The sequence below is a fragment of the Spermophilus citellus genome, assembly GCF_964194105.1.
Source record: "Spermophilus citellus genome assembly, chromosome: 2".
Lineage (NCBI taxonomy): Eukaryota > Metazoa > Chordata > Mammalia > Rodentia > Sciuridae > Spermophilus > Spermophilus citellus.
This window is the reverse complement of record NC_138183.1, coordinates 77,839,068-77,858,062: the sequence shown is the minus strand read 5'-3', so window position 1 is coordinate 77,858,062 and position 18,995 is coordinate 77,839,068. Positions and strand designations below refer to the sequence as shown.

Sequence of the window (18,995 nt, the reverse complement as noted above, 5' to 3'; positions counted from 1 at the left end):
AGATCACTGAGGTCTGCCTATTTTACCATTTAGAAGCAAAAGAGAAAACTAATGAGATTAAACTTCTGTATTAGGATGGACACGGTTTCACTGCAGTAACAAATGACCCCATGAAACTCATCAACTTAAAATGAGAAAGTTCTAGTTCATCTCATGTGTCCACTAAGCATGAGATGAACTAGACATGCTGCACATCAGATCCCTCAAGGACCCAGACAATTGGAACATCTACCACCTGGAGTTCTGTCAATCATCCCAGCAGATGTTGATCATCATGAGTCCTTTATTGACCAGTAAGAAAGTGACCTGTGTCCCCACTGCTCACTTTCCACTGGCCAACTGAAGTCACTTTGCCATATTTAACACCAAAGATAGGGAAACTCGGATTTATCCCATGGCCAGGAGAAATAGAAATATTCGATGTGGATAGTACTAACAACTACTGTGGTCTCTCTGCCTCTTCTCCTCAGAGCCAATGCATATGTTTCAGAATATGTTTTTAAGGGCATTTTAACTGCAGAGCACTCAACTCTGGGTGCCATCTGGAACAAAGATGAAGCAGACAGAAGTCCTGTCTTTAAGGGAATGACTGTCTAACAGAGAAGATAAAACAGATGATGCATGAGTAGGCAAAAAGATGATGGAAGAGATAGATGATATAGATAGATAGATAGATAGATAGATAGATAGAAAGAAAGAAAGAAAGAATGCACAGTGAAAATGTCAAATTCCAATAAAAAGAAGCATACAAGGTTCGGTGACAGTTTAAACAGTGGAAGTTTTAGCCACAGAGTTTATTTGAGGAAGCTGAGAAGGGCTTTGTAGATGAGGAATACTGACATGAGGATGTCCATACAGTGAGAATGACATGAGGGGAGGCAGAAAAGCAGAAGGTGGCAGAAAATGTGCAAAGAATGGACAAAATGGTTACAATGAGTGATGCTCAGAAAATTGAAGAAGGAAGAGTAGAAGAAGAAAACAAATACGAGGAAGGGGGAAAAAGTAAAGTCTTTTTGACTAGCCTAGAGGAAAAGGAGCAGCCTACGGGGGACAACATAAGACTTATGCAATAGCCCAAACAAAAAGTGACAAAGGCCTTAGCTGTGGAAACCCAACACAAGTGAAAGGAGGAGACCGTTCTGTTCTCAAGCCACGTATCCCATGACAGAACTTGGCTCTCCCATCTCTCTTTCATCTGACCCAGAAAATAGAACCCATCTTTCCTCCTACCTGCAGAAGTCTGAAGGCCTGGTCATTTGAGGCTTGGATATGATAAAACTAAACAGGTCTGATAGGGAGACCCATCTCAACTGAGAAACTGGCCTCTGGCCATGTCACCCAACCAAGAGAACTTTCCTTCTATGATTAAAGGGAGTTAACTCCCAACGAATATTTGTTCTTTTTGTCCTCAGTTTGTTTCCTGTCTCCAAGGATATTTCTGAAGCCACTCCTTAAGGACTAAGCTGCAGGCTTAATTTATGTCTGTTTGTGCTGGAGTCTGCAATCCCTCCTCTCATGTAGATATAATAACCTCAGTTTCGGCCCTTTGAAAGAGCCAATCCAGGTAGGCCCTGCCATGAGCCTCAAACCACAAGATTTTACTGCTTATTTCCTTTAGGACCCTTAAGGTGCACTGAGTCTGCTTACTGTTGCTACTCCTACTGTTTCCACACCAAAAATAAAATCTGCTTGTGATCTGAAAACATTGTTTACAAAACATTGTTCTTTCACAGTATTTGGGGGGTCGGGGGGTGCTCTCTGTTGTTCTTCCCACAGCTCCAACAGACACAATCTTCACTGCCACCCCCAGAGAGAATCACAGCCAGCAGCATCCATGGGGTTCCCTGGGACCCACAGAGAAGTGACCCTCGTCCTAGGATGAGCTGGGGCTTGGATCTTGGCATGAATGCGGTCACGTTGAGAACTCTGATTCTCACACAAAGAATGTTCATGAAAGTTAAAATCAGAAAAAAATGACCTGCTGATGATGCTAAGATCCTAAAAACACTAAAAGGTAAGTGTTAGTCTATTTCCCAGGAAGCCTGAGCTTCAGAGTCCACACATGAATGACTCTTCAACCTGAGAGCACTGCTTTTTACCACACCCCTTTATGAAATACAGTAAGCATTAATTAGCTTTCCTTATTGACTGGATTGTAAAACTTTTTGAAATTTTTCTCCAGTGTTCAGGATTACTTTGCATGTACAATATATATCTGTAAAATAGTTTAAGATTCAAACAATATTTAATAATTTGGTACTAGGGATTGAAACCAGGAGTGCTTTACCACTGTGCTACATCTCACCACCACAACCCCTTGTTTTTTTAAATTTTGAGACAGGGTCTCACAAAACTGCTGAGGGCCTCACTAAATTGCTGATACTGGCCTTGAACCTATGATCCTCCTGCCTCAGCCTCCAGAGTCACTGGGATTACAGGCATGTGCTGCCACTCCCAGCTAATGATTCCTTTCAATGAGCAAGACATCACGCTACACACTGCAGAGTACAGGGTAAGTCCCCATAAGAGAAAAACAAAAGAAGGAAAACTTAACTATTCTAAATTCCCTAAGAAAAAAATTGGAAAACTATTATGGGAGTCAATGAATTGAAAAATCAGAGTAATTTTACCTATACCTTTATGTACTTATACTTCCAGAGCAAGATATGGGTAAGGGGGTAATATTTGAGAAGATATAAAATTTCTAGAAGAGCTATGGGTCAGGTGAATACTCCAGGTAGAAAAATTGGCACAAGAGCCTGGGGCTATAGCTCAGTGATAAGAGCATTTGCCTAGCACATGTGAGGCACTGGGTTCAATCCTTAGCACCACATAAAAATATATAAATAGATTAAAGTTATTATAAAAAAAGAAAAGAAAAAAGAAAGGAAGGAAGGAAGGAAGGAAGGAAGGAAGGAAGGAAGGAAGGAAGGAAAGAAAGAAAAACTGTCACAAAACCAGGGTAGCATTGAGCAAGAAAGAAAGAAAGAAAGAAAGAAAGAAAGAAAGAAAGAAAGAAAGAAAGAAAGAAAGAAAGAAAGAAAGAAAAACTGTCACAAAACCAGGGTAGCATTGAGCCTAATATCTGGAGGATGAGGGGAAGTTCAGTTTGGCTTTATTAAGAGACAGAGTAGAAAGGATGATGGGGAAAGCATTTCAGAACAAGAAGGTACACGACTCTAAAAGTCCAGGGAAGGCTTGTTTTAATGCACTAGGCAATGCTCCTGGTGACTTCTAAATGAAAAAGTGGTGTCACCGAAATTAAGCTTTAAGACCGTCCTCTCCAACTTCAAGCTTGACCATTTCTTGCTCGTTAACTAGGCTCTACCTAGACCAGCCCCTTCCCTGGGACTCTTGCATTCCCAGTCCCCTCTGTGTGGATCTCATCCCACTCCAGACCACCTTGTGCTTGGGGCTTTGCTAACATTCTGGTATCTACTCAGTACTTCCTCCTCAATGTGTTCCCTGATCAATCTATCCAAAAGAGTTCCTTAGCTCTTACTTGCTTTTTAGTCTACATATTTTGCTTTCCAACACTTATAATATGAAATTATTTTATTAATTTAATTATCAGCTTATAGCTTGTCCCTTCCCATTCTAATGTATGTTTTATGTGAACAGACAAATGCAGTAGGATTTTGCTTATTTAAATGGCTGATAAATAATGGGTACTCAATAACTGTTCTTAACAGCTTTATAAAGATGTAATTCATCATACAGTTCTCTCATTTTAAGTATCCTATTCAATAGTTTCTCATATATTTAGAGTTGTGCAAAGATCACCACAATTTTAGAACATTCCCATCAATCCCCTCCCCCTTAATTTCATACCTATATTCATCACCGCTATGCCCCATTACCCTTCCAGCCCTAGACAACCACTAACTAACCTCTATGTCTACAGATTTGCCAATTCTGGACATTTCATATAAATACAATGACTTACTATATGGCTTTTGGTGACTGACTCTTTCACTTAGCATACCATTTTCAGATTCATCAATACTATAGCATGTATCAGAACTTTATTTTTATTGTAGAATAATATTCCATTATATGGCTATACTATAATTTATTTATCCATTCTCCAGTTGATATTTATTTCTACTTTTTGACTATTTTGAATAATGTTAACATGAACAAATTTTTCTGTGGAGAAACATTTTCAGAGAATGAATATATATATACACACACATATATGAACAGAATTGTTGGGTCATAGGGCAGCCTTGTGATTAACCTTTCAAAAAACTGCCAAACTCTTTTCCAATGTGCCCATTTTACATTCTCACCAGCAGTGTATGAGGGTTCTGATTTCTCTACATCCTTTCAAACACTTATGATCATCTGTATTATTATTATTATTGCCTTCCTAGTAAGTGTAAACTAGCATCTCATTGAAACTTAAATTTTCTTGATGAATGATGATGTTGAACATCTTTTTATGTGCTTATTGCCCATTTGTATATCTTTTTTGCAGAAATGTTAAATCATATCAATTTGCACTCATTTTTAATTGAGCAACTGCTCTTTTCATCATTGAGTATAAGAGCTCTTTGTATATTTTATACAAGTCCTCCAGCAGACGTGATTTATAAATATTTGTTCCCACTCTGTGGGTTGTCTTTCCACTTTCTTGATGCTGTCTTTCAACAACTATTTTTTAAGTAAATGAGTAGAACAAATCTTTTATCATAAAGAAAACCTGTGACCTGTTCAAAAGTATATGATATATTAATGATGGGGTGGGACCTAGAGGGGTAACTCAAGTCACTTATTTTCAGCCTTGATTCTCCTTCACTAGTCCCAAGATCATCCACCCAGCCCAGAAGCAATGACATCATCCTGTGATAAGCCAAAGAACACAGCATTTGGTAAATTAGTCTACAAGGACTAACCCAAGAGAAAGATGCCCCGTAGTTTACAGAAATAAAGAAAAAAAAAAAGTTTTGCTGGAAGCTAGCCAGTGATAAGTCCTAAGTGACCTACAATTTAATTTTTTCTTGGGAAACTTTAAAATTGATGATTCTCCCCTTTCTATCTCTCCACCCCAACCCAACACACATACAAACACTTAAATTAAATGCTAACAGAATCGGCCCTGGATGAGTAACTAGTAGTCTTCTAACCTCATAATTATGAATATTTGCTTAGGAAGTTAAAAGGCCCTGGGATTATTTCTACTCCCTGCACTGTATTCAGACTAGTGAACACTACCCAGCTTTATTTTGGTTGAGAAGTTTCAACTAGAGAAAACAAGGCACAAGCCTGGGAACACTGATATGGAGAGGATGGTATATTTTTACAGCTGTAGGAGCCTCTCAGTATAGGAAAATTCCAGACTTCCAGTACTTATTACAAAAATATCAGCCCTTCAGTATACACACACATACACACACATGAATACACAGTTTGTCATATGGGGATACTGGGAAAGGCATCAAGGAAAGACTGACTTGTAATAAATTTTGGTTTCAATACTGGCATGGTATCCAAAATGCAATTTTCCCAGGAGAGAATTAGCTTCTTAAATAATGCACAGATTTTAATAGTAACTTAATACTTCTTTTGTGATGCTAATCCTAAATTAACATAAAGATTAACATACAAATGCAAACAAGATGAATATAATGTTTTACAGGACAATGTTAAAATATTATATATTATAAACAGAACAATCTATAAATAATTTAAAACCTACATTTTAAAATATAGCTATACTCCTATAAAGAAGTAAAGTTTAGGAAATGAATACATAAAGGACATTTTCAGAACACAGTTTCATTTTTGCTATATAAAATATGTGTATAAAAGGCAAAATATGTGACATGTGAATAAATTATAGTTACAAACATCCATTATAATATAGAGATGGAAAATGGGCTATGTGACAACCTACTCTAGAAGTAAACGTAAAGTGTGACATGGCATAAACCATTTAAAAATCATCCTTAAATATTAGTTTTGGTTTTACATTCTCTGCTTATGCTGTTTCTTCAGGGCTCAATGCAATCCTCAGTTTTTAAGTCAAATAAGGGAAGATACATTTGGGAGTTGAAAGTAATCACCCATGTGTCTGTTTTTATCCCTTAAGTTAGTACAGGACCTGCAGTACAAATAAGAGCACACAGTTATGTGAGACAGAGATGATACTTACATTTACCCAAAGAGAATTGAAATATGAGGCAAACTTCATGTTTATCTGCCCGGTGAGTATAACAGCACAAATTATTTTGGAATCCTCATCTTATACACCCTGATAACACTTCCAATATCCCAGTCTCAGTTTCTTGACTCCTTCCAACCCACTAGCCCTCACATCTTCTCTATCTGGCCAGGCCACCTGCACGTCCACGTCTTGGACACGTAGGACATCTGTATCATCAAGCAGGACAGCTGTATCTAGTAGTTCACAAAAGCTCCCTGGGAAGGCTCTGATCTTTCCACTTCTGTGACTCTTATCAAACTGGCCCTCTGTTTTAATTTCAAGCCCCAACCCCACCCTGTTCACTGGGTTGGTAGATCCAATTTTGACTCCACCACCTTCCTCATCACCTACACACTCCTCAATCATTTCAAATATGGTACTCCGTAGTCAGAAACTGTCACCCCTAGTTTTCCAGACTCTCTTTCTCTAACCCTGGTAAATTCTAACTCCTGATGTGTCCTTTTCTAATCTCAGGCTCATGAGCATTAGCAAGAAAACAACAGAATAAAGCAAGATCACTAAACTGATGGTTCATTTTTTTTTTCACTCATTCATTTACTCAGTTCCTGAGCAATAACTAAGTACAAGCAGGAAATAACTTCACTGCAATTTGGTGATCATTTATTGTGACTTATCTTTGATTTTTATTAGAATTTCCTAAAAATGTCCCAAAACAATGATAGGTGGAGCATCCAGATATTAGTTTCACCCAGTTCCTGTTACTTTGCAGGTGACCTCCACCTTTTCGGTGACTAATGAGTTGGGGAACATCCTACACACCAGCTCACTTCCTTTCCACCCCAACATGAACCTCTCAGATTCTCCACTTACCCTTCACTCCTCTTTGCCTCACCTGTCCAGCCTCCTGTCCCACATGACCACACCCTACACTGCTCTAGGTGCTGGGGACACAATCAGCAATGAGGCACTGTCCTGAGCTGAAGGATCTCTCTGGCTCCTGAAAGGGTAGGTGTGTGATTACACACACACACACACACACACACACACACACACACACACACGTACAATTAGGGAGAACATAATTTCTAATTTCTCTTGGACTTGCTTAAAAGTGAAAGGGAACATGAAAAATGGCTAAGGGGGGTGAAATGATTTAGTACAGTTTTAAAAAAAATTTTAAAGCAAAATATAACTGATGTTTGCTAAAGATGTAACATATTTCAGGTACTATTCCCAAACTACTGTGTATGTATGTGTGTGTTTTGCTGGGGACTGAGCCTAGTAGTTGAACCCAGTAGTGCTCTACCAGTGAGCTACATCCTCAGACCTTTTTTTTTTTTTTTTGAGACTACTATCACTAAGTTGCCCAGACTAGCCATGAATTTACAATCCCTGCCTCAGCTCCCTGAGTACCTGAGATTATAGGTATATACCACTGCATCTGGCTCTCAATTTGTCTAAAAAATTTATTTATTTATTTAACTTGTAAATGGAGGCAATACCTTTTTTTTTATTTATTTTTATGCAGTGCTGGGAATGGAACCCAGTGCCTCACACATTCTATGCAAGCACTCTACCACTGGGCTATAAGCCCAGCCCATTCAAATTGCTTCTAACTAATCCTTTCCAAAAATCCTGTAAGGGAAGTACTCATATTATCTCATTCCATATATGAAGAAACTTCTACAGGTTCACTTATATTGAGGTAGATGAGTGGTGGAATTCATCTGCAGAGAATTTTTACTTCTTTCCCCACCTAAATTCTCTCCCATCTACTCTGCATTTCTCTCAGCACTTCTTTCTATCTCAAATAAAACCAAGGCTGATGATATCCTTTACATATAGAATCTGAAGGGGGAAAGTCAGCTATATAGAAACAGAATGGAGCTGGGTGCAGCGGACCATGCCTGTAATCTCAGCAGCTCCAGAGGCTGAGGCAGGAGGATTACAAGTTCAAAGCCAGCCTTAGCAATTTATTGAGGCCCTGTGTAGGAACCAACATATGGAAGCAACCTAGGTGCCCTTCAACAGATGAATGGATAAAGAAGTTGTGGTATATACACACAATGGAATATTACTCAGCCTTAAAGAAGAATGAAATTATGCCATCTGCAGGTAAATGGATGGAACTGGAGATTATCATGCTAAGTGAAAGAAGCCAATCCCAAAGAACCAAAGGCCAAATATTTTTTCTGATATGTGGATGTTGATTCACAATGAGGGGGTGGCTAGGGAAGAATAGAGGCACTTTAGATTAGACAGAGGGAAGTGAAGGAAGAAGGGAGGGTATGGGGATAGGAATGATAGTAGAATGATTTGAACATTATTAACCTATATGCACATACAATTACATGACTGGTGTAACTACATAATATACAATCAGAAGAATGAGAAATTGTACTCCATTTATGTATGTGTCAAAATGCATTCTATTGGCATGTATAACTAATTATAACATTTTTTTAATTTAAAAAAAGGGGAAAAAATAAAAGAAAAATAATTTTTAAAATAACCAATGCTGAACCTATATTTTTTTGTGCCTAAAACTGGTCCTACCCTAATTTTACAAATGAGTCCATTTAAGAGAAAATGGAGAAAGTAAGTGAATGTAGTCATGTAGGGTGAATACTTCCTGAGACCCAGTATACAGCAGGAGTACAACGGACAGTAATTTATATTCTCTTAAAAATGGTGAACTGGGGCTGGGGTTGTGGCTCAGTGGTAGAGCGCTCGCCTCGCACGAGCAAGACCCTGGGTTCGATCCTCAGCACCACATAAAAATAAATGAATAAAGGTACTGTGTCCAACTACAACTAAAAAATAAATTTTTAAAAAATGGTGAGCTGTCCTAATTTTACAAATGAGTTCACTATTCTACTGGTCTCAAGGCCAAAACTTTGCCATTATCTTCACATTCTCCTTCCTCCTCATCCTCCACTTTTACTTGGTTATCAAGCCCCACTGAATCCACCTCTACCAGAACGCCCAGATCCTTCTGTTGTCAGTTTCTGTTTTTCTTACCAATAACCTTGAAACACATAATAGCCTCTCTGCCTCCATCAGTTCATTATGTATAACTGTCACCAGTGGACATGGCCTCAGACATAAATGAACATGCTATGCTGCTCAGAGCTCCATAATGTTTGTCTTACTGAAGGATGGTCATGGGTAAAAATGTCCTACCCCCTTGAGAGCAGAGAATGTCTCATGGTGTGGAACACTACCTACTGGACTCTCAGGTGTACTGAATCAACAGGTTGTTGCCAGTCCTCCTCGTGAGTCTTCAATGTAACTTCTTATCCTCTCTGGTAATGTTGAAACTCCCTGCAGATGCATTTATAGGCTTATATAATCTGATCTGTAGTGGGGTCATTTTTTGACTCACATCTGGTTTCCCTTATTCTAGTAACAGCATTTCATTTTCCTTTAGGGAACTGTCCCTCCCCAAATGTTGGATCGCCTACCAAAGGTCAACATCTCTCTCACTTCAAGGCTGGACATGTGACCCAAGCTGACCCACCCAAGTACTGCTACCCCTCTGGACAAAGAGACTGGCCCAAGTGTGGGAACACGACCTCATTCAGTGGTCAGAACCAATCAGAGTCTTGGTTGGGGGTTAATTTCAACACTGGGTATAAGAGGTACCAAAAAGCACATGAGTGTTGCTGCTTCGTGGGGAGCACCTGTCTGAGAATAAAGCTAACACAGGAAAACAGAGAAATAGTGGACATTAGTGCTCCCTATAGCTTTTCAGCTAGATAGGCAACCAATTACTCTTTTACAAATCATATATCTAGATGTTTCAGAATTGAGAATTCTTCAGATGAGATAAGTACAACAGAGAGCATCCTGGAGTACATTATGTACACCTTTACCTGGATTAAGGCCAACATCCCTGTAGTGAAACTCCTTAATATTTCTGCAGCAAAACAAAATAATACCATAATTAATGTCAGTTTAGGGCAGAAGAGGCTTTGCCATGAGGAATGTGCAGATCAGGTTAAGGTCTGGTTCATCTTCTGCTTTCAGAACTGCACACAAATTCTCTGTGTCTGCATCTGCTTTTTAGTTTTGTTTAAGCAATGAGTTGGGTTCTCGGTGTTTCCACCTAAGTGCCTCATTATATCCCTCATGGGACTATCCACATTCCAGTTTTATTTCCCACTACTCTTCTATACATAGTGGACTCAAATTCAAATCTTGCAACCTCTACCTCATACAGGCCTCATAAACACCAGGCCTGTCCAACCAGGACATAAGAAGCCTTAGCTGTTGACTTTCTGGTCAGCTGCTCCAGCCCTACATGTCTCCATGTCTCTTGGGCAGAAAATGAAGTCACCACCATCCTGTTATGGGAGAAATCAGTCTCAACACTGACTCCTCTCCCTTTCAGCCTCATTAAATCCCCAGGGCCAATCACAAGAATCTGGAAAATCACAAACTGCTCAAATCTAGAAATCCCCATTAACCACAGCATGCTCTTATTTTCCTTAGGGCAGTTTTTGCATCTTCTTGGTGTCCTTTTTAGATTATATAATGGTCTCTATGCCTTCCTTTGGATAATATTGTTTGGACACAATATTTATAGCAACCCTAAAGTTGAAAGGAACAGGCGTAAAGTTCCCTTATTCAAAAAAATAAAGAACTGGGCTGGAGTTGTGGCTCAGCGGTAGAGTGCTTGCCTAGCACATGCAAGGCCCTGGGTTCAATCCTCAGCACCATATTAAAAAAATACATAAACAAAATAAAGGTATTGTGTACAACTAAAAAATAAATATTTAAAAAAAGAAAGAAAGAAAGAACCAACCAAGGGTCAGGTTGGTTAATCAAAGGAAATACTCCAGAGTTTCACTCAAACCCAACTTCTGCTCTTCTTTTCTTTCGTTTCTTCTTCTTTTTTTTAATTGGTACATATTAATATACCAAATAATGGGTTTCATTGTGTCATATTCATACACGCATATAATATACCTTGATCAAATCTACCCCCACCCTTATACTTACTCCCCTGCCTCCTTCTGGTCTCATTTTCCTCCCAGGATTAACTCACACTGAAGAGTTTATTGGCATTAATTGTTCTTCCTTGGTGCCTTTAGAGGTGGAGATTTGACTTGTAGAAAGTAGAGAGAATATCACGTAAGTAATTTCACTCTAAAATATGTATGAATTTTATTTTTATAAAAATAAAAACTGATGACTGGGTTGTGGCTCAGTGGTAGAGCACTTGCCTAGCACAGGTAAGGCACTGGGTTTGATTCTCAACACCACATTAAAAAATACATAAGTAAAATAAAAATTAAAAACTGATGGACATATATATCTATATACATGTATAATTGCATATGTATGTATTATTTCCTAACATGCATAAATGTCTATAAGCACATTTACCATTCAGGAAGTCAAAGGTGGCTTCTTTGTCACTAATCCAATCTGAATTAACTGAAGCCAACACCATCCTGTTATGGGAGAAATCAGTCTCAACACTGACTCCTCTCCCTTTTAGCCTCATTAAATCCCCAGTGCCAATCACAAGAATCTGGAAATACAGTCTCAAGTCATAGCAATGCCTGGAGATCCTTCAGCCTTGGGGAAAACCCAGACACTGCTTCACATAACTTGAACCAACACCACAAATACTCCTCCCTGCCCAGGGGACATTTCTGGGTCAGGACTCCCTCTCTCAGCCAAAGAGTCAGAGAGCACTGGATATTTTCCCAGCATACTACCCTGCTTCTCTGGCTGACCTTTCAGGTTAAGACTTCTGGATATAAGCCCATGAAAGATAGTAAGAAGGCAAATTCAGCTGCTTTGGGACTCCTCAAAAAAATAAATAAATAAATAGTTTTTCATTTCAAATATACACTGAAAATCCCCATTTCTTGTCTATGAAGTTAATGCTGCAGACACAGACCCATCAACATCAGGCTGTGCACTCCAAATTGCTTTTTCCAGTCAATATTCCCCTGTTCTCCTGTTTACCTTATCACAAGAAATAAGCATGAGAAATAAGCACGTGAGAGTGGCTGGCAGAGGTCAGGGCTGAGGCTCTTGGGTGTGAAGAGCTGCTGTGTGCAAAGCCAAACGTTTCACACAGGGATCAACCTGGGACTACAACATCAATTTACTCTTCTGTTTATAAAATGCCTAAGAACTGGAGGATCTGGGGGATCACAGCCCATTCCCAAACAGCCCAACAGACTAGCCTTGCATGTCCTCTATTTCCAGTGCCATCCATAAGCACCCAGAACTCAATCCCTACCATATATCTGCATTTCAAGCATCCTGTTACTCAAAGGTCAAAATTAATCTGCAGAGTGAGTGGGGGGCCTTCAGGCCATCTATGAACCAGCTTCTTCCTGTTATAGTATCTAGTTGGAAAACTAGTCTTCTGATTTTACTTGTACAAGCTGTAGTCTAAGAATATAAAAGAATATAAATTCAAATATGATTTAACATAATAAGCTTAGGCAAGATACTCTATAAAATAATCATTCTTCAGATATTTTCTTTCCCTTTCTCCCATCTCCAACAAGTTTATGTTATAATACCTAATAAAGCTACAACAAGAATCAGTGAGAGAAGGGTGGCACTGCCATGGAAAATCAGCTATAATTGTTTAGAATCAAACATACAACTATTTAGCTATTTAAAATTGTTAGTTGAATTAGAAAATCATTCTCCATGTCTACAAAGCCTGTCTAACTAGGCCATCAAAAATGTGTCTCCCAGGGCTGGGGATGTGGCTCAAGCGGTAGCGCGGTCGCCTGGGATGCGTGCGGCCCCGGTTCCATCCTCAGCACCACATACCAACAAAGATGTTGTGTCCACCGAGAACTAAAAAATAAATATTAAAAATTCTCTCTCTCTCTCTCTCTCTCTCTCTCTCTCCTCTCTCACTCTCTCTTTAAAAAAAATGTGTCTCCCTAATCTTTACATTTTGCATTTTCCATTTTTAAAATGTCTTCCTTTCTTGGCATCTCAATAAAGTTTGGATCCCACTTAGTTCAACCTTTCTCCTCTGATTCAGATTCAACAAACCTTTTATTGCAAGCCTAACTATGTGCTGAGCAATGCATAGTTAACTCACTCTATTATCTAGAGATTTATCATTTTACAGATGAAGGAACAGGGGCTCCATTAAGTTCAGTGACTTTCCCGCTTTTGCAGCCTGAGAAGTGGCCTTTGCAATTTCGAAGTCCACAGGCTGTCCATGGGGACTCCAGGTAAAATATTTCCTCAGTATGGCATGCATCTAATTTTATCCCTCTGGAGTCTTGTTCAAGATAAATTATATGGTTTGGGGAGGGGGTTTCTGCCCCTCGTAATCTCAGGCTTGGAATCAAGGATTATAGGCAACTCATAGAAGGATAAACACAGCTATTGCACATTGCAAACCATCTGTTCAAAAGGGATCTTCTTCCTGGACTCCAATAACCAGAAATTAATGCCTCTTTGTAGATTTAGTCCAAACTAAGGTCTACAATTAACAATATGTCCAGTCGTATTCCTTTATGTCATTTAAACTCTGTAACAAGTAGACTGTTAGTTCAAAGGGTCAGAGCACACAAATTAGTGAAAAGGACAAAGGCCTCTTCCTCCTCCCCCAACAGGCCAAGAGGCATGCACACCTCCTACCCCCAGCCACCCTGGTGGTACTAAATACTAAAGGGACTTGTAGTCAGAGATGGAGCTCCTAGGGAAGAAAGGCAAAGCATTCTATAGCTGATGTTAATATCAAGCAAACATGATATATGCTGACATAATAGCAGCAACTAAAAATGATTATGGCTGGGTATCACTTCAGAATTTCAAGGTATAACCATTAACAAAATATAAACATTTTTGCAAAAACCTACCAAAACATAATGCCATCTCCATAACCAGAGGCAGGAAAACCCTCATTATTGTTCCGTTCTAGAAGACAAGCGTGTCCTTTTAGCTTGTTTGATTGCTTCTAGTATCACTCTGCACATCCTGTCTTTTCTAAACAGAAGAGGCATAGCTATTCTTTTCTGTAGACATCTCCAGGCCAGAAATTTTACCTCTTATTACTTTTAAATGCTAAGATGTTACAGAAACCATTACATTGATATTCTGAGTGTACCTTTACTATGGTGAAAATTCACTACCTTACTCACCTCCCTATCTTAACTGAAGATATCAAAAATACTACCAGTACAGTAGGTGATTTCAGAAATAGTAACAGGCTCTAGTTTCAATCTGCAACACAGGAGAAGAGACCCCCCCCCCCAAGCCCAACTGGGTAAAAATAGAACATTTCAGAGACATTTGTAAATTGGTTACTGCCCTTAGCTGAACTACAGCTGGTTTATTGATGAAAAGAGAGAATAACAAAAGGATGTGTAAAGTGTTAAAAGGTCAGTGCAGTAAAGGATGAATAAGAAATACAGTTGGCCCTTACAATTCAATGATATTGCATGTGTGAACTCAATTTACCACCCCAAAGACTTAGCATAGGCATACGCTCCTTTGATCTACAGAGGAAAGGGTTTATACTGTAGAATAGCTGATCTTTTTACACTGGTTATGGCATCAATTCAAGGGGTCCTGTGTAACCTCTGTAAGCTATAAATTTCCTCAATGAGGTTGTAAAAAACACATTAAATAGTACTTGGTGTTATTTATATGTAAACTTTCTTAGTATTACTTTTTAAAAGAAAAAGCCAAGTAAGGTTGGGGGACACTGCAATGTTTGCTTGTTCAAAAGTGGTTTGGGTAGCAATTTCTGCCCCCCTCCCCATTGATTCTACAACATCTAAGTTCTGTTCTGTGAATTCAGAAAGATACCAATGTCTCTGCCCTTGTAAGTTATGAACCTTCTTAGCATCAATAAATCCAGGTTTATTTGAACTCAATATCTGTGAATTATGACTGGATATTTGCTTCCAGTTTATTGAGCCACTAAATTAGAATACAGGGAAATAGAAATATTACTTTTCTCTCCCCATCTGGAAGATCCTAAAAGGCAGGATCCATGAGAGATGGTCCTGAGCCAGGATTCTAGGTTTTGCCACTCTCTAGCTGGGTGATCCTGTGGCATCAACTTCCCATGAGTCTTGGTTTCCTCATCTGCTGTATAAAAAGTACTATTCAAAACAATTTAAATTTAAAAAAAGAAGAAACTGTGTGTTCAAGAACTTATCCTACTAAATATGGTTGGTATATGGGAGATGCTCATGGTTGGCTGAACAGGAGACATACATCTCTGAAAAGATTAACAGGCCTTCTGCCCTTTAGTGTTGGTCCTCTCTGTGGCCATCCTGGGTATATGCAGTGCTCAACTTTAAGCTTTGGTAAAAAGACTTGAACAGACTCTATTTTCTTCCATAGAAAATGATGCCAGTAGAATCCTAACAAGTCATTAGAAAACAACTCTTCTGCAGATGACAGGAACCCAGGCAATAAAACCTGACTAGCTTCCCTTACTTCCTTGGGATAAGGAAGAGGTGAGGAGAACCCAAATCGTGCCGCTTGCCCAGGTCTTAGTCCTGGGCAGAACTGACTTCTCTGGAATATGTCCTCCCTCTAGGAGGGCAAAGAGCAAGACCTTTAGCTCCTGCTCCTCTGACTGAACGCATCTCTTTCTAATCACAAACTCTAGAGGCCAGGCAGCAGGGGATTAGGGCGGGTGGGGACAAAGGTGTCCTGCTGCTCTGGACTTGGAGAGCTATAACGTCAAACACCACCTAAGGCTTTCTTGCTCCAGCTACACCAAATGGCACTTTCCTCTCCCTTCACCCTAGCAGAGTATGTCAGGTTGTGTACACCCCAAACAGTCCCAGAAGCGCGCCCCCACCACACACACATTTACTCTCTTCCCAGGCCGACGGAGGTTCCTCCCAGCCCAGCTAGGGCCCCCTCCTCCGGTCAGCTACAGAGAAGCTTTTGGGAGAGAAGGAAACCATAAGGGGCCACTCACAGAGCCCTCTAAATCACCATTTCTCTCAGGGACGTGGGGGGAGGGAACGAGAAAGCCAAAACCATTTTTGCCCCGGAATACCTCCAAATCTGTTACTCTGCCAACATCCCATAACATCCAATTTATTGACATGTCCTCGCATGGTAACTCAGCCAAAAGCCGGTGAGCAGACCCCATAAAAAACGTGCGCTCCTGCAGGCCACCCAACTCTGACCCCACTGAGCCGCCACCGGGCATGACACGTTCCACCCTGGGAAAGATACCCCATTTTCCCTCGGCAGAACCCGGTCAGCGATCTTCAGAAGTTTCCCGTCTCCCGCTCCAATCCCCAGATCCCGATCAAGGTTAGGAAGCCACAGTATCTCCCCCAAAGCTGCACTTACACCGGGTCCCGCCCCCCCCCGTTCCCTCCCCCTTCCTCTCTCCTCTACTCCAGCTCCGGTCCCCGCGCTCCAGCTTCTCCAGCGCCCAGAGGTTCTCTTGCCCAAGAAGAGGAAACTTCTTTCTGAGCTAAATTCAGGTCAGAACAGCAAAGGGTTTTTCTTCTCCGCCAGCACCAAGGATGCGTTCACCCCTTACCCCCCAGAAGAGCTCATTCTCCCCTCCTTACGGCCACCCGCTGAGACCTTTCCTCCAGCTACTAGTGCTCCTAGACCTCCCAGGTCAAAAGGTCTGGTAGAGTCACCACGGGGACACTATAGATCTTTCCGGAGACCCTACCTGTCCCGCGTAGATTTCAAAACCCAAGTAAACAAAATAAAATTTCCGGCAACTTTTGGTGTACGTGGGTATCTTGTGTGAGGGGGAGAGCGCGCGCGCGCGAGCGAGACAGCGTAGCGCAAGAGTTAGGGCAAGCGGCAAGAGCACATCTGGAAGAGGGGGAGGGGGATTCGAAGCGGAGGGGACGAGTAGCCCCCAAGAGCTTCCAGGCGGAGGGTCCGACCCCCCGACGTTAGTTACCTGTCCTATGTTGATGAATCCGTATTTGCTGGCTATGCGGTTGGCCTCCGGAAAGCCGCCGGCGATTTTGACTGCCCAGTGGTTGGTGTAGACGCGCGTCCGGCACACGGGGAGTAGGCAGCCCCCGAGCAGCGCCAGCACGCACAGCAGGTCCAGCCGTCCCGGGCAGCAGCAGCGGCCCCCCCAGCCCATGGTCCCTTCGCCTCGCGGCTCCCTTTACTGGCTCGCTCGCTCGCAAGATCGCTGGCTCTGCGCACTAAGCGGCGCGCACAACTAACTTCTCCGGCCTGGGCCGCCCAGGCGCGCAACCTCCGGAGATCGGCAGGAGGCGGCAAGCCCCAGCAGGGAGCAAAGCAGTTAGCCTCGCGCCGGCTCCTAGACCATCCCTGGGGCTGCAAGGACCAGTGCTCCCCGCTCTCCGACCGGCGGGGCGGTCAGCGAGAGATTCCCGGCTCCGGAGCAAAAGGCGGCGAAGTGGAGCTGGCGCCCTCAGCAGTTGTGTCTCGCCGGCTCGGCTCCTAGACTCCCAGACTAGCTTTAGCTCCTCTCTGGGCCCCAGAGAGCGGCTGAGACGACCAGCCAGGGCAGTGCAGGCAGCGACTGGGCGCCCCCTTTGCTGGCCCAGGCTCCGAGCGCTTCCCTGCTTCCTGCGCTCTCTCCGGCTCCGAGCTGCGCGCGGGGACTGTGAGTGGCAATGGCAGCAGCGCCTGCTCTGCATAAATGACTCCCCCGCCCCCTATCACCCCTCCTTTCCCACCGCGCTCTCCTCCTTTCGCTCCTCCGCCCTCCCCAACGCGGCCGCAGCCAGGCACCAACCAGGTCCTAGTGCCTCCGGCTTATCCCAGCCGTAATCCTCCAGGGTCCCGGGCAGCAAAAGGCGAGTCTTTCCAAAGGGCTGGGAGGAAAACTCCAGGATCGCGGTTTTACTTCCTTTTCTCTCCTCCTGGCTGGATTTGTATTAATTTAGCACTACTTCCCGAAAGACTAACGAGATTTACACGCTGGTGCGCGTTAAGTGCCCCGAAGATTCATTCATCCTCTCACTAAACGTCCTTAAACAACTAAGCGTTTAAGAAGGTCACTTGTGTGTCAGTTGCTGAACCAATAACCCGAGATTTTCACTTCGCGAATTCTTCATGCTTTTCAGCAACTGTGTATTTAACAAATTCTGCTCCCAGGAGAAGCTACCACCCGGGACAGTAAGTCGCATCCTCTCTTACAAAAGCCAACCGCCGAGGCTCCAAAGCCAAGTCAATTGCCTGCCGACTTTCGAAATCTGCGCATCTGATACAAGGCAGCGCCAAAGGAGAGTGAAATTTCAGCCATGAATTCAGGAAAGATATTTCAATGAATATTTGGAATGCAAGTCGATGGACATGTTGGATCAAGGGAATAACTTCATTCGTTTGTTGGATTGCATCTGATGAGTGCTTCTTTTTCTCCACCAAGGGAGAAGTTTTCCAACTTTTCCAAGCACAACCCTGGAACCGGATAGTCTTTGATTAAAAAAAAAAAAGGACCACCAAGGAAGTTGGGATGAAATATGTGGCAGAACCGCCTTCATTACTGCATCATGGCACTGGGACTGCAGAAGGCAGGAGGGAACTGGGATTTAACCCTCTTGCTTCGCTTTTACAGCCTCTTTTTCCATTGGAGTTAAGGGGGGCAAGTTGACTTATTATAAAAGGAAAAATTAACCCTTATTAAATAATTCAACTGGCCTTAAAATTAGACACTAGATCCCTGACTCCCACCTCCTTTTCCCCTCTTCTCCTTTCATTCCTGTTATCCTTCTTTCTAAGCATTAGTTGAATGTTTGAGATTAACCCGTTATACAATGATTTTGTTATCAGAAACATACTTCAATTCCACTAGCACCTTGGAACGTGTAACATTTTGTGACGTTTTATGCATTGCATAAAG

The 18,995-nt window shown here is 41.8% G+C and overlaps 1 protein-coding gene across 4 annotated transcripts in view; it reads right to left on the bottom strand.

Annotated features, from left to right (window-relative positions):
* PCSK5 (proprotein convertase subtilisin/kexin type 5) overlaps window positions 1-18,393 on the bottom strand; it is a 450,277-nt gene extending 431,884 nt beyond the window's left edge. For 3 of the 4 annotated variants that reach the window (XM_081278894.1, XM_081278895.1, XM_081278896.1), the window contains exon 1: window positions 17,073-18,393. In XM_081278894.1, the coding sequence (XP_081135020.1) occupies window positions 17,073-17,264 (192 nt within the window). In that variant the 5' untranslated portion in view covers window positions 17,265-18,393. The remainder of the gene's footprint in view (window positions 1-17,072) is intronic. The other variant, XM_081278897.1, reaches the window with a different exon arrangement.
* Window positions 18,394-18,995: the final 602 nt, after the last annotated feature.